Raw genomic sequence first — 21,100 nt, forward strand, 5'->3', positions numbered from 1 at the left:
GGGAGCAATAATTCGAAAATGGAAGACATGCAAGACCACTGATCTCCCTCGATCTGGGACACCACGCAAGATCTCACCCCGTGGGGTCAAAATGATCACAAGAACTGTGAGCAAAAATCCCAGGACCATACGGGGGGACCTAGTGAATGACCTGCAGAGAGCTGGGACCAACGTAACAAAGGCTATCATCAGTAACACACTAGGCCGCCAGGGACTCAGATCCTGCAGTGCCAGACGTGTCCCCCTGCTTAAGCCAGTACGTGTCCGGGCCCGTTTGATGTTTGCTAGAGAGCATTCGGATGATCCAGAAGAATATTGGGAGAATGTTATATGGTCAGATGAAACCAAAATAGAACTGTTTGGTAGAAACACAACTCGTCGTGTTTGGAGGAGAGAGAGAATGCTGAGTTGCATCCAAAGAACACCATACCTACTGTGAAGCATGGGGGTGGCAACATCATGCTTTGGGGCTGTTTCTCCACAAAGGGACCAAGACGACTGATCCATGTACAGGACAGAATGAATGGGGCCATGTATCGTGAGATTTTGAGTGCAAACCTCCTTCCATCAGCAAGGGCATTGAAGATGAAACGTGGCTGGGTCTTCCAACATGACAATGATCCAAAACATACCGCCTGGGCAATGAAGGAGTGGCTTCGTAAGAAGCATTTCAAGGTCCTGGAGTGGCCTAGCCAGTCTCCAGATCTCAACCCCATAGAAAACCTTTGGAGGGAGTTGAAAGTCCGTGTTGCCCAGCGACAGGCCCAAAACATCACTTCTCTAGAGGAGATCCACATGGAGGAATGGGCCAACTTACCAGCAAGAGTGTGTGCCAACCTTGTGAAGACTTACAGGAAACGTCTGACCTCTGTCATTGCCAACAAAGGATATATAATAAAGTATTGAGATGAACTTTTGATATTGACCAAATACTTATTTTCCACCATAATTTGCAAATAAATTCTTTCCAAATCAGCCAATGTGATTGTCTGGATTTTTTTTTTCTCATTTTGTCTCTCATAGTTGAGGTCTACCTATGATGCCAATTACAGGCCCCTCTCATCTTTTTAAGTGGGAGAACTTGCACAATTGGTGGCTGACTAAATACTTTTTTGCCCTACAACAGCATAGTGAGTGGTTAAGTACAGAGAAATAAGGAGTAGGTACACATCAACAGAATCTAATCAACAATTCAAAATTTATAGAAAAAAATCATCTAGAATGTATTAATCCAATGGAAGCAGAATTGGGTAATAGTTTAGAACTTGCGCCTTTTCTCAAGTCATACAGATCTCTTTTTAACATGTTGTAAAAAAGGGTTTGGCTGTATTCTTTTAGTTTCTGGCTGTGACATAGCACTTCCAGTATTTGTGAAGTTCAACTTAATATTATAAAGTGTTAAACAGATTTGTTTATGGCTTGGGAAAGGGTGCTAATCTGTAGTCCTCTTAACCATCACCGCCATAGTGATTGTTTTGTCCATCTTCAGTGTTTGACTTGTATTGCTCTTCTGGTACTCCCCCAGCGCCCTTCTGTACTGTTCTTGTCATCTCCCTCATTTAGTCCCCTACAGCTTCTCCCCTCTATCTCCTTGATTTGGTCGTGTTGGCATTTTGTTGTATCTTTACAGCATATTACCGTACCAATTTTATTTGCTTTAAATGACATACCATTTCTTATGAAAATATTTCTTTTTTCCAGTTATGTACTACAAGAACTAGTCGATACAGAGCGAGATTATGTGCGGGACCTCAGTTACGTGGTTGAGGTAATTTCTAAATATGCACAAAATGTTTGTTTTTACAATATCACGAAAGACCTTTTAAAATATCTATATTGATAATTGGTTACCTATAAAGCACAAAATGAGTGCAGCATTGTAGCATTTCTCTTTCCTACATTGCTGAGATTTTAATAAAAGGTAAATGCTTTTTTTTATGTAAGCACGTGAAATGTTCTCCATTACTAAGAAGAACAGTTAAGAGTGATTCCAAAATACATTGGCATACTTTACTGCACAGTCAAGGCAGTATTTTAGCTGGATATGTGTTATATGGTCAGGTATGCTGTTTCACTTAAACTGATCATGGAGAGACCGAGTGTAAGTTGTTTGTGAAGGGAAGGCATTGAATGCAAAGTGTGTCCCAGGTTGTGGAACTTGGGGAAAGATAAAAACTGAGTACTAGTAGCTGATGGTGACCTTGGATGATAGAGGAGGCAGAGCAAAAGCTGTCAGGGGCGAAGATGAAGAGGATTTTTCAGCTGACCATGGTACGTTCAAAGAGAAGATAGAGCAGACGCTAAACACCAAGGAAATAAAGAGCAGGTAGAATATGAGATATTAGAGGAACATGAGAGAGCAGACAGAGTGGACCTGAGAGGGGACAAGGGTTAGTGTGGACTGAGTATGGACCTTTGGTAGAGTAGGTGTAGAATGGGACTAAAATTGCCTCAGAACACTCAAAATGACTCAAAAAGCGAGGTGAAAGTGGGCTCACCAGCACTGGCAACGTCTTCTTTACCGAATGCCTATTATGACTCACCCAGGGACCCAAGTCAAAGGGAGAACCTTTAGCGAGGCTCTGACTCATGCAATAGGTAAGAAGATGCTATTAAGCCCTAGCGGCTGATTGGAAGCAGGGCAGTGCTAGCAGCAAATCACCTGCTGGTTAACACAAAAAGTTAATTCCCGCAGCTCCCATGCTCTTTTCAATGCTGTGCTGTGCTTCCCAGCATCCAGTGCAGAAATTTCATTACAGCTCCCGCGCTCTGTTCAATACTGTGCTGTTATTCCACACTCACTCCAGAAATGTTCTGTCTCCTGCTGTCCGCTCTGCTGTTATAACGGCAGTGGAGGATGGGAGGAAAGAAGTGACTCTGTTCAATGATGTGCTGTGCTTCCCACATCCGATCCAGAAATGCTCCACCTCCCACTTTCCGCTCTAAGGCAGGAGAGTGAAGGGGGCCGGGACACTACTCCTGGCTATGTGTGTGATGTAAAGGGGGGCAAAATGTGAAGAGGGGCAGTGCTGTGTGCATATGGTGGGGGGTGATGTAAAGGGGGCAGTGCTGTGAAGGGGTGATGTAAAGGGGGGTAGTGTTGTGGTGGGGGAAATGTGAATGGGCAGAGGACAGTACTGTGGGGTGTAAAGTGGATGTGAGGAGGGCAGAGTATACTAGTGGGGTGGAGTGTGAAGGGGGCAGTGCTGTGTGTGTGGTGGGGAGGGGGGGAGTTGATGTGAAAAGGGCAGAGAACACTACTGTTGGGGGGGGGGGGGTTGTGATGTAGGGGGGCAATGCTGTGGGGAGGGATATGTAAAGGGGGGCATGGATAAGGGGAGATGTGAAGGGGGCACAGTTATGCTGTGGGTTAAAAACACTACTGTGAAGGTGAAACTGACTGTAACATATGGGGGCAGGGTTAACTGAGGACACTGAAGTATAGGAATTATGATATACAGTAAGAGCTGAAAAATTAATGCAGTTCAGACCTCTGTTGGAAGAAGATTTTACGTGTTGGACCTCCATGCGTTTTAACTCAGTACCCCTGGTCTAGACATTGGCCAGTGCAGTCCAAGTTTATTTACATATATTTCACAGGTTCCTTTTGTAAGACACATTTCCTTTTTGTTCTCAAGGATGCCCTTGAAAGGGCAAAGTGACCTCTGCAGCCACTATTTGTTGGCTACACCAAATGATAGTGTAGGTGCATTAAATTCCACAGCAGTATGTTTGCTGTGGGTTAGGGCTTCCTTGTGTTGTAGTTGTTGTCAACCCCTATACAATACTTTTGAGAGTGTCCATCATTGAACAAAAGTGGAAATAGGATTTGTTATATTCACTGTAATATACACTTCTCAAAAAGATTAAAGGAACACTTTGTAATCAGAGTATAGCATCAAATCAATAAAACTCCTCGGATATTGATCTGGTCAGTTAAGTAGCAGAGGAAGTTGTTAAGCAGTTTAAGCTGCTTTGGTGTTGATGAAATTTACAGGTGCACTAGTTGAGCAACAATGAGAAGACCCCCAAAACAGGAATGGTTTTACAGGTGGAGGCCACTGACATTTACTTCCCTACTCAATCTTTCTGACAGTTTTTCACTAGTTTTGAATTTGGCTAGGGTCAGTGTCACTGCTAGTAGCAGGAGTCGATACCCGGACCCTACAGAGGTTGCACAGGCAGTCTAACTCCTCCAGGATGGCACATCAATACGTGCCATTACCAGAAGGTTTGCTGTGTCTCCCAGCACAGTCTCAAGAACATGGAGGAGATTCCAGGAGACAGGCAGTTACTCTAGGAGAGCTGGACAGGGCTGTAGAAGATCCTTAACCCATCAGCAGGACCGGTATCTGCTCCTTTGTGCAAGGAGGAACAGGATGAGTGCTGCCAGAGCCCTACAAAATTACCTCCAGCAGGCCACTGGTGTGAATGTCTCTGACCAAACAATCAGAAACAGACTTCATGAGGGTGGCCTCAGGGTCTGACGTCCTCTAGTGGGCCCTGAGCTCACTGTCCAGCACCATAGAGCTCGATTGGCATTTGCCATTGAACATCAGAATTAGCAGGTCCTCCACTGGCACCCTCTGCTTTTCACAGATGAGAGCAGGTTCACCCTGAGCATGTGACAGGCGTGAAAGGGTCTGGAGAAGCTGTGGAGAATGTTATGCTGCCTATAACATCGTTTGGCATGACTGTTTTGTTGGAGGGTCAGTGATGGTCTGGGGAGGCATATCCATAGAGGGACGCACAGACCTCTACAGGCTAGACAATGGCACCCTGACTGCCATAAGGTATCAGGATGAAATTCTTAGACCCATTGTAAGACCCTATGCCGGTGCAGTGGGTCCTTAGTTCTTCCTGGTGCACGACAATGCTCCGCCTCATGAGGTGAGAGTATGCAAGCAGTTCCTGGAGGATGAAGGAATTGATGCCATTGAATGGGCCCCAATACACTCGCCTGACCAAAATCCAATAGAACACCTCTGGGATATCATGTTTCGGTCCATCCGACGCCGCCAGGTTGCACCTCAGACTGTCCAGGAGCTCGGTGATGCTCTGGTCCAGTTCTGGGAGGAAATACCCCAGGACACCATCCGTCATCCCATTAGCAGCATGCCTCGATGTTGTCAGGCATGCATACAAGCATGTGGGGGCCATACATACTACTGAGTACCATTTTGAGTTGGTGCAATCAAATTTCAGCAAAATAGACTCGCCTGCTGCATCATTTTATCACTTTGATTTTTGGGTTGTCTTTGCATTCAGTTCCCTCACTTCAATCAAACGATGGGGCATCCTTACGTTCCTAACACATTACCCAGTCCATATCAGTATAGATATCCAGCATGATACTTTTCCCCATTGAGATATGTGTTTTCAAAGTTTTCCTTTAATTTTTTTGAGCAGTGTACTTTTTTTTTTTTGCATTTATTGTACACTATACCTGACACTCTGGTCTGTTGGCTGCTGCCCATTTTTTAAGGGTTTTTTTTTTTTTTCTGGTGCTTGTTTACAAACACCTGTTTCACACAGGCATCCGCTTGCACAGTGCAACAGCAGTTTGAGTAGCAAGCTTTTTAAAAAAAATTTCAGTACGTTTTGAGCAGCTTTCTCTAAGCCCTTAAAGCACCCTTCAGCACCTGTTTGGAAATGTTTTGCACAGGTCTTAATTTGAATATAGTTTGTTACTTTAGCCTACACAAAAATTGGTGCAGCGCTGAAGAAATTAATATATATAAGTGCACTATTAAAGATATTATTGATATAAAAATATTAAACACAAGTGATAACATAGGAGCGAATGAAGCGCTACGATGAGCGCAAATAAACAAGTGCGGCTGTGAAAAACATAAAACAAAGGATGGTGAGGGTCTGACAAACACTGGTCAGAAAATTGTGCCGCATGCAGATCCTGTTGCACAGGTGGTATCAAAATATTCTATGTTACTTTAATCCGTGCAGGGAATTTGAATTTGAACATTCATCAGATACGCATAGTAAAAGCGCAATGTGTTGAATCATATAATGACCAAAGAACTGCAGGAAGCCCCCTTTAGGTGGATTAGACAGACAGCATAGGAAGAGGCTCCCTCCTCTGGATCTGAGACTGCTCTGCAACTGTTCTCCGGCGGGAGTCCTGGAAATCGTTTAGCTCAATTCAGAGCCAAAAAAGAAGGTGCTCCTAGTGTAGTCATTTTATCAGATTTATTTAAGTATAAAAATAGTACATCATCCATGTGGAAATAGCGCCAAAAACACAGTTTAAAAGTAGTGAAACTGACCAGCCACTCTCTAAGATGGCTGCCGGACCTTCGTGAGGCTCCGGCAGTGTGACGTCATGGCGTACGGCTCCTCCTTGATGCATTTTGTGCTCATGCACGTTATCAAAAGGGGTGTGCCTGTAATGCCGAACGTCAGTAGAGGGCCTTAAATAGCCCACAAGGCGAGTGCGCAGATGCGGGTGCCATTTTGTCGAAGGTAAAATGTAGAGGACTAATCATAATTTTACACTCAATGGATCTACATCGTTGACCATTCCGCAAGCATGTCTCTCCACCGGAACAAGACAGGGCAGAAACTGTGTATTAAGGGGGAAAAAATAATGTATTAAGAGGAAAAATGCAAACAAATGGATAAGAAAAATGAATAATATTAAACAAGCCACTAGCAGGCTTTCAACAAGCTTCAAGTAGTGCTGAAGCCTGCTACTGGCTTATGTAAAGTGACAGTCAGCACTCCCATTAGGATCTGTGTTTAACATATATAAACTGGAGCTGAAAGGTACTTTAAACGCTTTAACAAAGCTTCCTGACAGCTCTGCAAATGCTTTATAAAAGCTTACTGTTCAAACTGCTGATACATGCTGAAGCCTGTGTGAAACAGGCTTGAGATTTCCTAGCATTGTAATGTGGTTTGACAACCATCAGGGCCCATTTCTAGGCCTAGCTCTTGTGTACCAGCATTCCACTTGTACGGATGGCACTATAACCTAGGCATCATGAATATTGACAGCTCTGTCCATGTATTAACAAAAGAGAAAATATGGTCTGTTTGTAAGGTATTTGGGGAGATAAGAAGATAGTGAGAGCTTTCAAATTTTTACAATTGACATGGAGGCAGAGATGCAAATTTTTGGAGGAGAGAAATACATTTGGAAACAAATTGCAGGATTGGTGGGGAATATTGAGAGCTGTGTCCATCAATAATTTCACAGATATTAGAAATTTTTACTTACCTGTAAATTCCATATCTTGGACAACAGTACATTACACAGGTTGCATTTTCTTAAATCCTGGGTTATAAGCTTGTACCTTCAGGTGATTGTACACTGGCAAGCTTTTGAAGACATTCCCCTTGGGCTCCTCCCCTATAAGCCTTCCCTATTCCAAGGAGGAGAACAGAGTGTCCTGTATTGTACTCCCAAGATATGGAATACAGGTAAGTCAAAATTCTCAACAGACTCAACTTCAGAGTTCAGCCACAAGAACCTTGCAACAGAATTTTGCATCCACAGAAGACTGGAGATCCACCTGGCAGAACTTTGTAAAGGTATGGATAGAGGACCATGTGGTGGTCCTATAAAGCTGGGCTACAGAGGAGTATCGCTGAAATGCCCAGAAGACTTCCACTGACCTAGTGGAGTGGGTGCGTAAAAACTCAGAAGATTTGTTCTTGAGAGTGTAAGCTCTAGTAAACAGATGTCTTATCCATGGAGCGATGGTGTTATTGGAAGCAGGATGTCCTTTGTGAGGTCCTAAGAACAGGTCAAATAGGGAATCTGTCTTCCTGATAGGTGTTGCTTTGAGATAGACTCTGACTACATCCAGGTAATGGAGAGCAATTTTCTTTCTGTGCTTTGGAGAAGGTTATAATTATGATTGAACTATTTCTTCATTGAGGTGGAAGACTGATACCACCTTAGAAAGAAAGGAAAGTCTTGGGCATAAGACTTAATGATGAGAACCAAGATGAGAGTCCAAGGAAGCACTGGGTGCCACAATGGGCTTGATTTGAGTTACGCTTTGGACAAAGATTTTGGCGAGGAAGAACAATGCCAAGGTTGTTTTTCTTTCTTTTTTTTAAGAAAGAACAAGGTCAAAACCTTGTCGTTCAGAGTGCTTAGAGCCAAGTTCTGGACAAGACCTGATTGAAGGCTGAAATGCAAGACCCAGTAATATCTGGAACTGAAGGGTCTGTGTTCATTTTTTTTTTTCTTCTTCTTTTAAGCAGGATAGGAATGACAGCCTCAGAGACCACTCAGTTTTTTTAAATTTTGGCTTCAACTGCCCTGTCGTAATTTGAGTGTTTATGTATCGGTTTCTTCTGGGCCAGTTTGGTGCAATGAAAATCGCCAGCTTCTTTTCCTGCTCTATCTTGCAGAGCAGACAAGGTAGAATTCGCAGTAGGGGGGAAGGCATGGATTAGCCTGAACCGCCCAAACTGAGACCAAGGGATTATCAAGAATTCCAGTGCTAGAAGGTCCTTGGTTCTAGCCACACACAAAGGTAATTTATTGTGGAATCTAGAGGCCAGGATGTACATATCCAGGGTCTCCGTATCTTCCAATATTCTATGTGTATGAAGATATCTAGGTGAATGACCCATTTCCCTTGGTCCATGCTGTGGTGTCTGAGGTAATCCAATTTCCAGTTGTCCACTCCTGGGATATGGACCACAGAGATTGCTGGACAGTAAGCATTCCTGCATGACTGAATCCTGATTGAGTAATTTTGCAGAAGGAGGGTCCAGTATTACAGAGCCTCCTATTGTTAAGGCTGAGATTGAGATTCACCAAGTTAGGAAGTTCCTTGCTTGGCTGGATAGGAGCATAGGTAGGTTGAGAGCAGGAGCATTCTTACTGCAGGTTGATGCAATGTAGTGCTGGAGAGGTGTCGAATGAAATTGGGCAAATGATACAGCTTTGCTACCCGCAAATCCCGAAAGAAGAGCCAGTGAAGATGGGAACCCTGTCAACGATTAGAGCGCACTGCTTCTATCCGCTTCGTTTTAAGGTAAGTCTGCCTTGATGTGCTAGTATGCTGTGCATACTATCACATTATTACTTAAACCACCCATGGTCCCACATTTTATTTCCATCTTCACACAGCTGATCTTTAAAGTGGTGCTTTAGTCAGAAAATTAATTCCTTCTAGATCACTTCATGCTTGCAGGTATTGCTTTGTAAAACATTAAAAATAAGTGCCTGTACTGTTTAAAATCCAGAAATGAATGGTCTCCCCCTGCTCTGCACATGCTCAATTGCTCTCTGGTTTTTGGCACTGTTCCAAAAATGTAGAGGCTGATCTGCTGACAGCATAAAGATTTACTTTTGCTCAAGGGCTCTGTGCTTCAGCACAATGTTGGTCTCCGGAAAGAAGAAACAGGAACAATGCTGGAGGCAATTTAGAGCACACACTAATTTTGGTAGCATAATTATTATTTTGGAATCTATGTTCCTTGCTAAAGAACATTTTGTTTTTTGTCAAGTTTTTGTGGGTATAGTTCAACTTCAAGAGAGCAGGTGGCTGTTTGGCAGCCTCTCTCAGTACTGTTTTCATGTGCACTTCTCCACCGTTTTGGGTGTGGGTGTTGCCCTTACAACAAGGCCTCTCACTTCCTAGGGCCTTCTTGACTATAGCTTGTATAGGAAATGACCTGGGCTTCATGGACACACAATCTAACGATCGGGGGTCTTTACTGAGCTTCTTCTGACTGGCTGCAACTCTTGATTCCTTGATTTCCTCTTGATTCCTAGCTGCCACTTTGTTCTTCCTCAAGTTCTGGCAAACAGTACAGCATCTGCTCAGATTGATACACACCTGTATCAATGACTGGTATATAGCTTAACCAACCAAGTACCCATTCCTGGACTGTTTGTTTACCCTTTCTCTGAGTATTCCACTTTTTTAGTTGCATGTAGCAGGTTTTCTGCATCTGCAGTCTGTAACTTTAACAAGCATTCCAGGTCTTTTTTTCACTCTGTGACTACTGCAAGTCCTCTTTTGAGCTGTCTACTTCTGCAACAGCTTTTGATGCCTCCTGAAACCCTTACGTTGTGTATGTGGCTAGCTGTCTTGTCTCACATTTTTATTCTTCATGGATAGTTTTATGTCACGACTTGCTCAGATTGTCTCAGTCTAACTGAAGAGACTGCAAAAGTCACCCCCATTCTTTTCCAGTTTCCTGTCTTCAGTAGATTTAGATGCCCCTGTGTCTTTGGAGCCATATGAAGCACCCTCTATGGCACAAGCCTGAGGCAATCTGTGAACCCGCTTTCCTGTCAAAATGGGACAGTCATGACCCTTATTTAGTCAGTTCTTGAGACTGAGTGTGCAGGAGTTGATAACTATAAAACAGAATTCTAATTCACCCCTTCCAAGAGATTCTTCTGAGATATTCCTGTTTATCTTTAACACTCCCCAGACCTGGAATATGTATTTCTGTTGGTGTGAAACGAGGAAGCTTCATCTACATAGACTCTCCGTGAAGCACATTTTTTACTTTCTCCAGTCAGGATAGGATAGGTGCCTGGTCCTTAATATCATCAAGAGTCAGGTTTCAGTCATGGCCAGTCTGTTCTAGAGGCCTTGTTAGTGAATTTTCTAATTTATACCTCCATGTTTATCTCAATGCCACAGCATCCTTTAGGTCTAATGCCCTGTTTGTGATCCTGAAGGGGCCCCTTTGGGGGAACATTAGCATTTGGTTCAATTATTTCTAGGTATCCACCAGATCTTTGTTCAGGCATACTTCTGGATAATCTTCCCCTTTATCCAGTTAAGGCTCATGCTGCTAGGGCAGTGATCATCACTTGGGCATATCAGCATCAGACCTCTGTTTCTTAGATCTTTCATATCATTTTCAAAGTGTATGTTTCAATCTCTGCTGATACCTGTTTTGATCCTCCAGTTTTGTGCAGCCCTGTCCATTTTTTTGTCTCTTCGTTTGTTTCTTTTTAAGGAGATTGCCTTTTCTTTTTTATTTATAAGGCGTGCCTTTCTGATAGATACTGCTTTTGGTTGTCCCAGTTTTATTTACTGTTTGTGTATCTCTCAATGGAAGACAGAGGACTTGTTCTACTGGACACAAAATCCTTTCTCTACATCCTTTAAGAGACAGCCAGAGAAACTGCTTGCTACAACTGAGCCATACACCCTAGGGCTGGCATAAAACCTTTCTTTGTAATAGCCTCTATTCTCTAGGTGACACTATATAACCCTTGGTAATTTACTTTTCTTGTCTTTCAGTGGGCAATAGAGTAACATACTGTATATTTATGAGTCTGAGAAATGGATTTTTAATGTTAAAAGAAAAAAAAAAAAAAAAAGGTTTTCACTTGCTAAGATGTTTGAAATCTTAGCGCTTCTTCTTTTTTTTCTTTTTTTTTTTTTTTTAAGTTTTGGATTGAGTATGGAAGAGTTAGAACATCTGTCGATGTCTGCACTGAGAAGGTTCATTCACTGTTTAATATGGTGACTTTTGTCACTAGTAAAGAAAGTGACAAGAAACCCAAAATTTAATATTGCCTAAACTGGTGAGGAGGTCACAATTTTACAGTGGGGACACTTGTTCCTGTGGCAGTTGTATTATAGGGAGTTTCACCCTGTGACCCAATCAGACATAGCAGATTACTCTGTATATTTTTCTTTTTGAAAAAATAAAAGGTTTTGACTATACGTTTTTCTTTTTTGTGTGTGTGATATTTATTAAATGTTTTGCTTGGTTTACAGGATACAAAAATAGACAATTAGAAAAATCATACAAATTAGCAGCTAAACAAATTAAGTTACTTATATAGATCAGAAGTGCTCAGAGATAGATCACAAGAACACCTACATATCACATAGTTACATAGTTAGTCTGGCTGAAAAAAGACAAAAGTCCATCCAGTTCAACCAAAAAAAAAATCTCCTTTCTTTGTTGGACAATTTGGCAATCACTTTTTGCATTCTGCAAGAATTTTGCTCGATCTTGAATATCAACAAGTCTTCTCTGGTTCCAACCACTTGGTTGAAGTACTTTGAGTGTTTCTGGAGTCCACTCAGGATAAGATGTTTCTCTCAGCAGAGAAGCTTTGAGAGCTCAAAATTTTGATGGTTGTCCTGCAAAATGGTCTTCTCTGTGATTCGGCATGCAGGTCTTGGGTCTCATGGTTTCCTTCCTCAAGGCAACCCTCTATGTGCAATTCCACACTTGAGTTTTGCAGAAGAAAATCCTGACCAAATGGGACAAGGTCAATTCGTCATTGGAAAGACAGATTTGCATGGGGCAGCCAGTCAAGTCCTGCCTTCTCTGGTGGCTTTGGTCTCTGTTTCTACTACCGTCGTGGTCACAGTTAGTCTGGCTGAAAAAAGACAAAAGTCCATTCAGTTCAACCATAAAAAAAAAAAAAAAAAAGTTATAATCCTATACCCACAGTTGATCCCGAGGAAGGCAAAAAAAAACCTAGCAAAGCATGATCCAATTTGCTCCTGCAGGGGAAAAAATTCCTTCTTGATCCCCCGAGAGGCAATCTGATATTCCCTGGATCAACTTTGATCTCTAAACCTCTTTTAATGCAAGAGAGGATTTTGCTCGCTTTAGAAACCGCAGCTTGGAATTGCATGCCATTATTAAGCTTATGATCTACCAGAACTCCCAGATCCTTCTCCACCATTGATTCCCCCAGTTGTACTCCCCCTAGTATATTTGATGCATGCATATTCTTAGCCCCCAAGTGCATAACCTTACATTTATCAACAATAAACCTCATTTGCCACATAGTTGCCCAATTAAACAGTGCATTAAGGTCAGCTTGTAAATTGGAGACATCCTGTAAGTATGTTATTCCACTGCACAGCTTGGTGTCATCTGCAAAGACTGAAATAGTATTTATAATCCCAGACCCTATATTGTTTATAAATATATTCAAAAGTGAGGGTCCCAACACTGAACCTTGGGGTTACACCACTAACAGCTCTAGACCATTCAGAGTATGAATCATTAACCACTACTCTGAGTACGATCTTTTTGCCAGTTTTCTATCCATTTACATACTGATTTTTCCAAGCCGGTAGATTTTAACTTACACATTAGCCGTGTGGGAGGAACTGTGTCAAATGCTTTTACAAAATCCAAGTATACCATGTCCATTGCCACCCCTCTGTCCAAGGTTTTGCTCACATCCTCATAAAAAGAAATCAGATTTGTTTGACAACTTCTGTCTTTCATGAATTTTGCTTTCTCTTTGTCCCAGTCACCGACTCTAGATTATTTTGTAAAGGGCCTCGGACCGGACCTTTTAATATATTTGAATAATTTGGGGGGTTTGTCCTATATTTTGCAATCTGTCGTTCGTTTTAAATTTTTGCAGCCTTTATTTCCTTTTTGCGTGTTCTGTTATATTCTTTGTAATGCTTAAACAGTTATAGCGTTCCTTCATTTTTATACTTAATTAAAGCTCTTTTCTTATTATTTATAGCTTTTTTAACGTTGGCTGTAAGCCACATAGGTTTGATTTTTAGCCTTTTAAACTTGTTACCCATTGGAATATATTTTGAAGTGTGTTCACATACAGGCTTTTTGAAGAACTCCCATTTCTGTGTTGTGTTCATCGATACCAATATTCCCTCCCAGTCTAAGTCTTGGAGAGTAGCTCTCAGCCTTGGAAAATTAGCTCTCTTGAAGTTGAGCGTTTTTATTTTTCCCGTATGTGCTTGATGTTTACAGCTAACAATAAATTAAATCATGTTATGGTCACTGCTATCCAGATTTTCTTTTGTGTGGACATTCGTAATAAGCTCTGCATGGTTTAAGATTACCAGGTCCAGCAGAGCATCATTCCTAGTTGGGGCCTGTATGAACTGTACCATAAAATTGTCGATTGTTTATACATTTTTGTCCTTTAACTGTGCCTGCAGTACCTTTTACTACAGTTAATTTCTGAGTAGTTAAAACCCCTATTATTATCACTGTCCCAGCCCTTTCTGTGCAAGGAGCCGTGTCTCCACCTCCTTATTAACACTGGGAGGCCTTTAACAAACTCCAATGATTACCTTTGTAGTACGCACCCCCATATGCAGTTTTACCCATGATGCTTAAGCCTCATCACACTCTCCATCAACTAGGTCCTCTTTCACATTCGCTCTGAGATCACTTCTCAAATAGAGACAGACGCCACCACCTTTCCTTTTTTATCCTTTCTCTCCGTAAGAAAACATAGCCAGGAATATTAATGGCCCAGTCATGTGAAGAATGAAGTCAAGATTCAGCAATTCTAATTAAATTATAGTTCTCTTCATGCTACAAAGCTTCCAACTCACCTATTTTGCTTTGCAGACTTCTGGCATTGGTGAACAAACACTTTAATCCATTAACACCTTGTGCACACGTATTTTGCATATTTTGTTTTTTACATACAAATAGTACCAGTTCCAATGGTTGTTTGTAACATGGGAACCTTCTTTTCATCTGCCATAGCCCTCCCTCCATCTTTCCCCATTCCACTTACCAATAAGGACTGACCCCTGTCTGCCCTATTATAATCTAATTCTCCCTCCCCGCTCAATCCTAGTTTAAATACTCCTCCAGCCTCCCCATAAACCTCTCCCCCAGCACAGCAGACCCTCTTCCATTTAAGTGAAAACCATCTCTAGCATATAGGTTGCACCCCAATGAAAAGTCAGCCCAGTGCTCTAGAAACCCAAATCCTTCCCTCTTACACCAGGTCTTTAGCCAATGCATTTAGTTCTCTAATCTCCCCCTGTGTTTCCTGAGTTGCGCATGGCACAGGTAATATTTCAGCGAATATCACCTTGGAGATCCTTCCCTTCAACTTGCTGCCTAGTTCTTTAAATTGATTCTTAAGGAGCCACCACCTTCCCTGTATTCTGTCCTTGGTTCCAACATGGACCAAGAAAGCTGGATCATGCCCAGCCCCTCCCAGTAATTTACCAACCCAGTCCACCACATACCGAACCCTGGCATCAGGGAGACCGCAAACCTTTTGATTGAGGCGATCCTGGTGACAAATTATTCTATCAGTCCTTCTGATTATAGACTGCCCTATTACCACCAACTGTGTAGGCCTTCCTGCACTACCCTCGCCAGCCCTCCTAGATGGTCTGCCCTCCCAGCTGTTAGGGATAGCAGTGACATCCACGGCTGCCACCCCTGAGCTTGCCGCTTCCACATCATCACCCAACTTGACAAATCTGTTTGGGTACTCAAAACCCAGAGCTGGCCTTCCTTTTTTGTGAGCCTCTACCACTCCCTTACGCTACAGAAACCCATTTTCCTACCTGATAATCCTGATTAGCCCCTCAACATCAATCCCATTAGCTACCTGTTCAGGCAGCAGAAGACCCCTGTTCATGGTGTGCTATAAGATTTGTAGAAAGTTATGATGCACATAGTATAACATGTAAGGCTGAAAAGTGACCCAAAAAGTACATAAATATAGGCTTGACAATGGACATAAGCCGCCCTCACCAGCAGTTAATATAACAGATAAAAGATTATTCAGGTAAACCAGTCTAAGGAGACAATAGCCAGGGGGATCAGATTTTCTGATATTTCTTAGGACAACCTCTATATTAGTTTTTTTCCTCTCTAAGAAAGGTAAGAGGACCAGGTGATAGCTGGCACTGAGCAATGTGTTTACATGGGAGTAACCGTAAATGCACCAGCAGTAATTTAGATGATGGTGGCACTACATCCTCAGAGAGAATGCTCAGGAGGGCACCCTTAGCATCAAATGGCAGTTGAATGGAGCACAAGTATTTCTGCAATAAAACAACTGGATATTACAAGTTGAAATGTTGCCATTTTTTTTCCAAGGCAGGGAAATTTTAGCAGCAATGGGACAAGACATTTTTTAGGGTTATGACATGTTTTATTTTTATTGCTGTCTTTTTCCCCATTTCTCCTAGCTTTCTATGTGGTCACTAAGACAGGTAATTTTCAGAACGTTTCCAATGGAGGCATTAAAATTTACTAAGGTTTTATTGCTATCTTTGTGCCTGACCAATGTATTTGCCTCATTTCCTGTGTGGTTAGCAGGATTGAAAGTGGGTGGAAATCACAATAGAGCAACAGATAGCAGTAAAATCCCAACAGAGCTTTTAACTTTTTTTTTTTTTTTTTTTAATCATTCATCCAAGAACACAAAAATACACTGACTGATGGGGTTATACTTCCACCTACAGGAGGGTTGGACACTGACAAAACCTGTGGCCCAAACCAGCATAATTCCTTCTACTCCCAACATGCCTCAGTTTTTTGCTAGTGTCCAGGAGGATGGACACATTTTTTCTGCTTTACTGAGAAAAGTCTGCCCATTTGCCATATTCTTTACATTCAAATTAATTTTTTTAAACAAGCTTACCTCACGTGCTGCTTGAGCTAGTCTCTACTAGGCACTGAATAAATAACATTGAAAACTCTGCACCACAGGCAAAACCAAAAGAAAACAAAAATAAGGTAACAGATGAATGTGATTATGGCTGCTGCAGTCTTCAAAATGTGTCTAACTTCCATATTGGTGAACCCTATAATTGTGTATATAAACCACACTGACAAAAATGTCAATCAAGGTTACTAAACAGTTTGCCACAAGTAAAAGTGCAAAAAAATAAACACCACCAGAAAATACTACTAATGTCCTATGTATCACTAGGTCCCATTCAAATAATAGTTGCTTAAAACCAAAAGATATGTGAACTAGTGCTGATGCCATTAGTAACAGATAAACAGGTGACCATTTTCAGGTGCTCCAGATGACTCCCACATGGATTAGCACTCACCAAAATGGATGGACCTTCTATTACTAAATAGGTCTCACTGTGCTTTTTTGGTTGGACCCACTGTGTATCTTGCCGCCAACTTGACCATTCACATGTGCCAGGATGGGATTCCTTCCAATGCAATACACCGCCACTCAAAAACAGTATCAGGGAAAAGGTTTATTGTACTTTTACATGTGGCAAACTGTTTAGTAACCTTGATTGACATTTGTGTCAGCACAGTCTACAGTGCCTTGAAAAAGTATTCATACCCCTTGAAATTTTCCACATTTTGTCATGTTACAACCAAAAACATAAATGTATTTTATTGGGATTTTATGTGATAGACCAACATTACATTACATTGTTTTCTTATTGCAGTACAGTATGTCAGACACACATGGTGACCCCAAACACATGCAGAAATGTTCAGCTCTCCCAGGTACCTCTAATGGTTCTTGCACCCGGGTGTCTCTAACGGTTTTGGCAGTACCTACAGTGCACCCCCTGAAGGGCCTGACATGTACCTCCTGGATTATTGTCTTCTGATGAATCCCTGCCATTTTCGGAGTCTATCTTAGCTCCTACATGACCTCCTAATCAGCCTTATCTGAAGAGGACTTTACTACAGTAATACAGAATTGTATGGGTTAAACGGCACACTTGATTGCTGATTTGGTTCACAGCGATTATAAATGTGCCTCTATGCCTTTACCTGCAGAATCCTTGTTTAATCGTGCAGCCCTTACGAACTCCCTCTTGGAGCTTTGGGTCATAAGCCTAGTTCCTGCAGCAGAACACTTTAAGGTATTTTTTAAAATCTGTTTACATTCTCCAACCCAAAAGTAGGCATACACCCCTTCTTGGACCTCAAGGTCATAAACCTTTTCATTCAGTTCTGCATATAATCCATCATATATGTCTGATTTTGTGGATATGAAGGATGCAAATATCTATTAACCATTTTTCGAGCACAACAATGATTCTTTCGTTTTTGCTGTGGGTTCCTAGTTTTTGGCACTGCCATTCTGCCTATATTCTGCACATAGCATGCTTGTCCCTGTACTGGCCCTTCTGTGATCTCAAGGCATTCCTATTGTGGAATTAATGGATGACCTCCTACTGAATGAACAGTCTGCGCAAGTCTTAACTGCCAATATAGCTCAAACTATTCAGACCTTGCAGAGGTTGAACTGGATCCTGAACTTTCAGAAAGCAGCACTGGAACTATTATTTGGAATATCTGAGCCTCAACCTGGATCGACCAAAGCTATAGTTTTTCCAAAGCCTCTGGACTCCTCAGTCCAAGAATCAATCTACTCTTAACTTTTGCAGAGTTCTGATATACTCTTCTCTTTCAAGGCAGTCCCATATGTCCAGTTCCACTCCAGATCCATGCAGTGCAGCACTCTGTCACTGCGGAACAAGTCAGTCAAGACTCTTGAGAGACCCATTTTATCTATCACCAAGGACATGGCTGTTCCTGGCCTGGTGGGAGAGGGCATGGTTTTGTACAGGGCTGCCTCGATCCTGTTATTTAGGTTTCCTAGCGGATGATCCAGTTTCCTCCCCCTGCCGGGTTCTCCCAATAGCAAACTATGGGCACCCGAGCAGCCTCACTCCTAAGCCACGCTCCTGTGAATGGACATTGTCTATTCACATTCAGAGCAGCTCAGCGCTGCTCTTCACTCTTTTTGGCTCACTGGCTGTGATAGCAGCAGGAGCCAATGGCTCCTGGTACTTTGTGAGCCAATAAAGCAGATCCCAGGAGAGACTCCGCTCTCATGCACATCGGTGCATTGAGATGGGTCTCAGGTAAATACAAGAAAGGGTCGGGGGGGGGGGAGCTGCACCCAGAAGGGTTTTTACTTTAATGCATTGAATGCATTAAGGTAAAACAAAAATGTTGCTTTTAGAACCACTTTAAGGATTGGGTTGCTCCCTTTCCTGTTAAGGGTCACTCTACTAGATCGGCTTCTTGGGCATATGACATCAGGCTACTGTTTCCCAAATGTGCTAGGCTGCCACCTGATATTCTGTTTACATATTCTCTAAGTTTTACTGGGTGGATGTTGCAGGCCCCCTCTGAATCCAGCTTCAGGTGTAAGGTCCTTCAGGTGGCTATTTGAGCTGCAATCTGTGCCTAGTATGTATTTTATATGGGCCTGTTAGTGTTTTGTTGCTGTTATGATCCTGTCTGTTGCACTCCTTTCTAAGCATCGGTCAATCAATTCCGGTGTCACTCAATGTACAAGTACCAGAAAGAAAATTGGATTTTTGTGCTTACTGTAAAATCTGTTTCTTGGATTTCTGTAAAGTTTTTTTTTTTTTTTATTATTATTATTATTGCGGTCTTTATCCCCATTGAGCAGATTCACCCCTCTATTTGTACTGCTAATCAAAAAAAGAAAGTGATAGGTAATCTTACACGTTAGAGTTGCCTTCAGAATAAGAGTTTAGGGGACATTTTTCACAGCTTCCTGTTGTATTTCTGGGACAGGAGATGAGGTTGAATTTCCCCAAAGGTACACAGGCAGCAAAAAAAAAAAAAACCTTTAACCCTTTCCTTCTCTATCCAAAACCCCCAAAAAATGGCTCTACATATATGTAGTTAAATTGTGTAATACACAATTTAATTACAACACTATCTATTTCTATAAACATAAAGTGTTTGTAAACCCTAACAATTGCTTTGTTGGTCTGTTGAATATCAGCATCCAACAGGACTTAGGGGCTGAGTTCATTTCTGGCAGAACTGGTATTTTCTGTGCTTAGAGCCCTCATTAGTTGCACAAAATTTTGGCTCCTAAATTAGACTTGGCTTTCTTCTTTATTATTACAGTGTGTTAACATCCGTGTTAATGCAGTTTGTGTTTAGGTAGCCCACTTATTTGCACATACTGTTTAATGTACCAGAATGCACACAAGTTATGTGAACCTTTTTTTTAGTAATGCAGTGCACCACAGTGCATGGTAGTGCATTAAAATGCAAAGGAATGCTGTTCAGAATGAATGGCACCAGTGCGAGTAACATGCAACACCTTTTCTTACTCCTATTTTTTATATTTCAATAGTTTTTATTAAACAATTTTACAAATAATAATACAATACTCAATGTCCCATTAGAACAGAAATTAAAACATTACTCAATAACAAAGTTTGTGTCATAAAACACGTGACCAGAGATATAGAACTCTGCAGAGGAGTTATCGGGAAGTCCAAACCAAAGGTACATATTCTTTAAATGACTCGTGAGAGACTGGAACAGTGGTAGGGAAGGGAAAAGGGTGGGGACTGGGGAAAAAAAAAGGAAATGAAGTGGGAGGAGAAAGGAAAAGTACCAGTGTCCATAAACCTAGAAGCACCTAAAGAATGGCTGTCATGCTAAGCAGGGAATGCGTTATAAAGGCTACTAAAAATAGGTACGATCTATTCTAATTGAGTAATAGAAAATAGAAAAGAAGAGAAAAATAAAAACCTGAAAAAGAAAAGGGTCATGGTGGGGGAAACTAAGGCATAGAAATATAGTGGATCCACGGATCTCGTGTTTTATAAAATTTTTGGGTGTTATTGTGTAGTATACAAGTGAGTTTGTCATTGATCATAATTCAGTTTAATTTATTCTTAACAAAGTCAAGTGGGATAATTCATTGCTTCCAATGTCTAGCTATAGTAATTCCTGCTGCCAACGACATGTAGGTAATCAATTAATGGGACTACTTAGGAACATTATCCGGAAATTTATGAAAGAGGGCCGTCTCCGGGGATCTGCAAATATTTACCCCTGTCACAGAATTTATGAAGTTAAACATGTGAATCCAAAATTTGGTTGCCGGTGGACATTGCCACCAGATATGGCCACCTGGCCGCAATGACGAAAACAGATCGCTGAAGTAGATGGATGCATCCTCGCAATCGGAGTAGGGACCAAATACCACCTTAACAACACTTTATAATTCGCCTCAATTAAAGTAGTATGGATGGAAACTTTAGAAAGTGCCAGGGTAATATCTTGCCAATCTGAAAGTTCATAATGGACATTCAGGTCCCGTTCCCAATACTCCATATAAGGAAGTTTACTATTTGGATCAGTGAAAAGGGTATACACTGTGGAGACACGGCCTCTAGGGAAGTCTCTATTCTGACATGAGTTCAAAGTCGGTAAGTAAGAGTGGTTCGTCCAGTAACCTAAGTTTCGAGTGGATAAATGAAGCAATTTGATGATACCTAAAAATTTCAGCAGCGGACATTGCAACATATCTTTTAACCTCCCTGGCGGTATTCCCGAGTGTAGCTCGAGGTTAACTTTCAGTACCAGAAGCAGTAACCCTGAGCTA

At 41.7% G+C, this 21,100-nt stretch overlaps 1 protein-coding gene across 4 annotated transcripts in view; it reads left to right on the plus strand.

Moving 5' to 3' along the window:
• The window catches only part of LOC149444794 (triple functional domain protein), a 455,657-nt gene that overhangs the window by 358,064 nt on the left and 76,493 nt on the right, over positions 1-21,100 (plus strand). For all 4 annotated transcript variants that reach the window (XM_089654527.1, XM_089654524.1, XM_089654525.1 and 1 more), the window contains exon 39: positions 1,702-1,768. In XM_089654527.1, coding sequence (XP_089510653.1) covers positions 1,702-1,768 — 67 coding nt within the window. The remainder of the gene's footprint in view (positions 1-1,701; positions 1,769-21,100) is intronic.

This window comes from Staurois parvus, unplaced genomic scaffold (assembly GCF_062004578.1).
Source record: "Staurois parvus isolate SC_StPar_1 unplaced genomic scaffold, SC_StPar_1.0 ptg000772l, whole genome shotgun sequence".
NCBI classification, from domain to species: Eukaryota; Metazoa; Chordata; class Amphibia; order Anura; family Ranidae; genus Staurois; species Staurois parvus.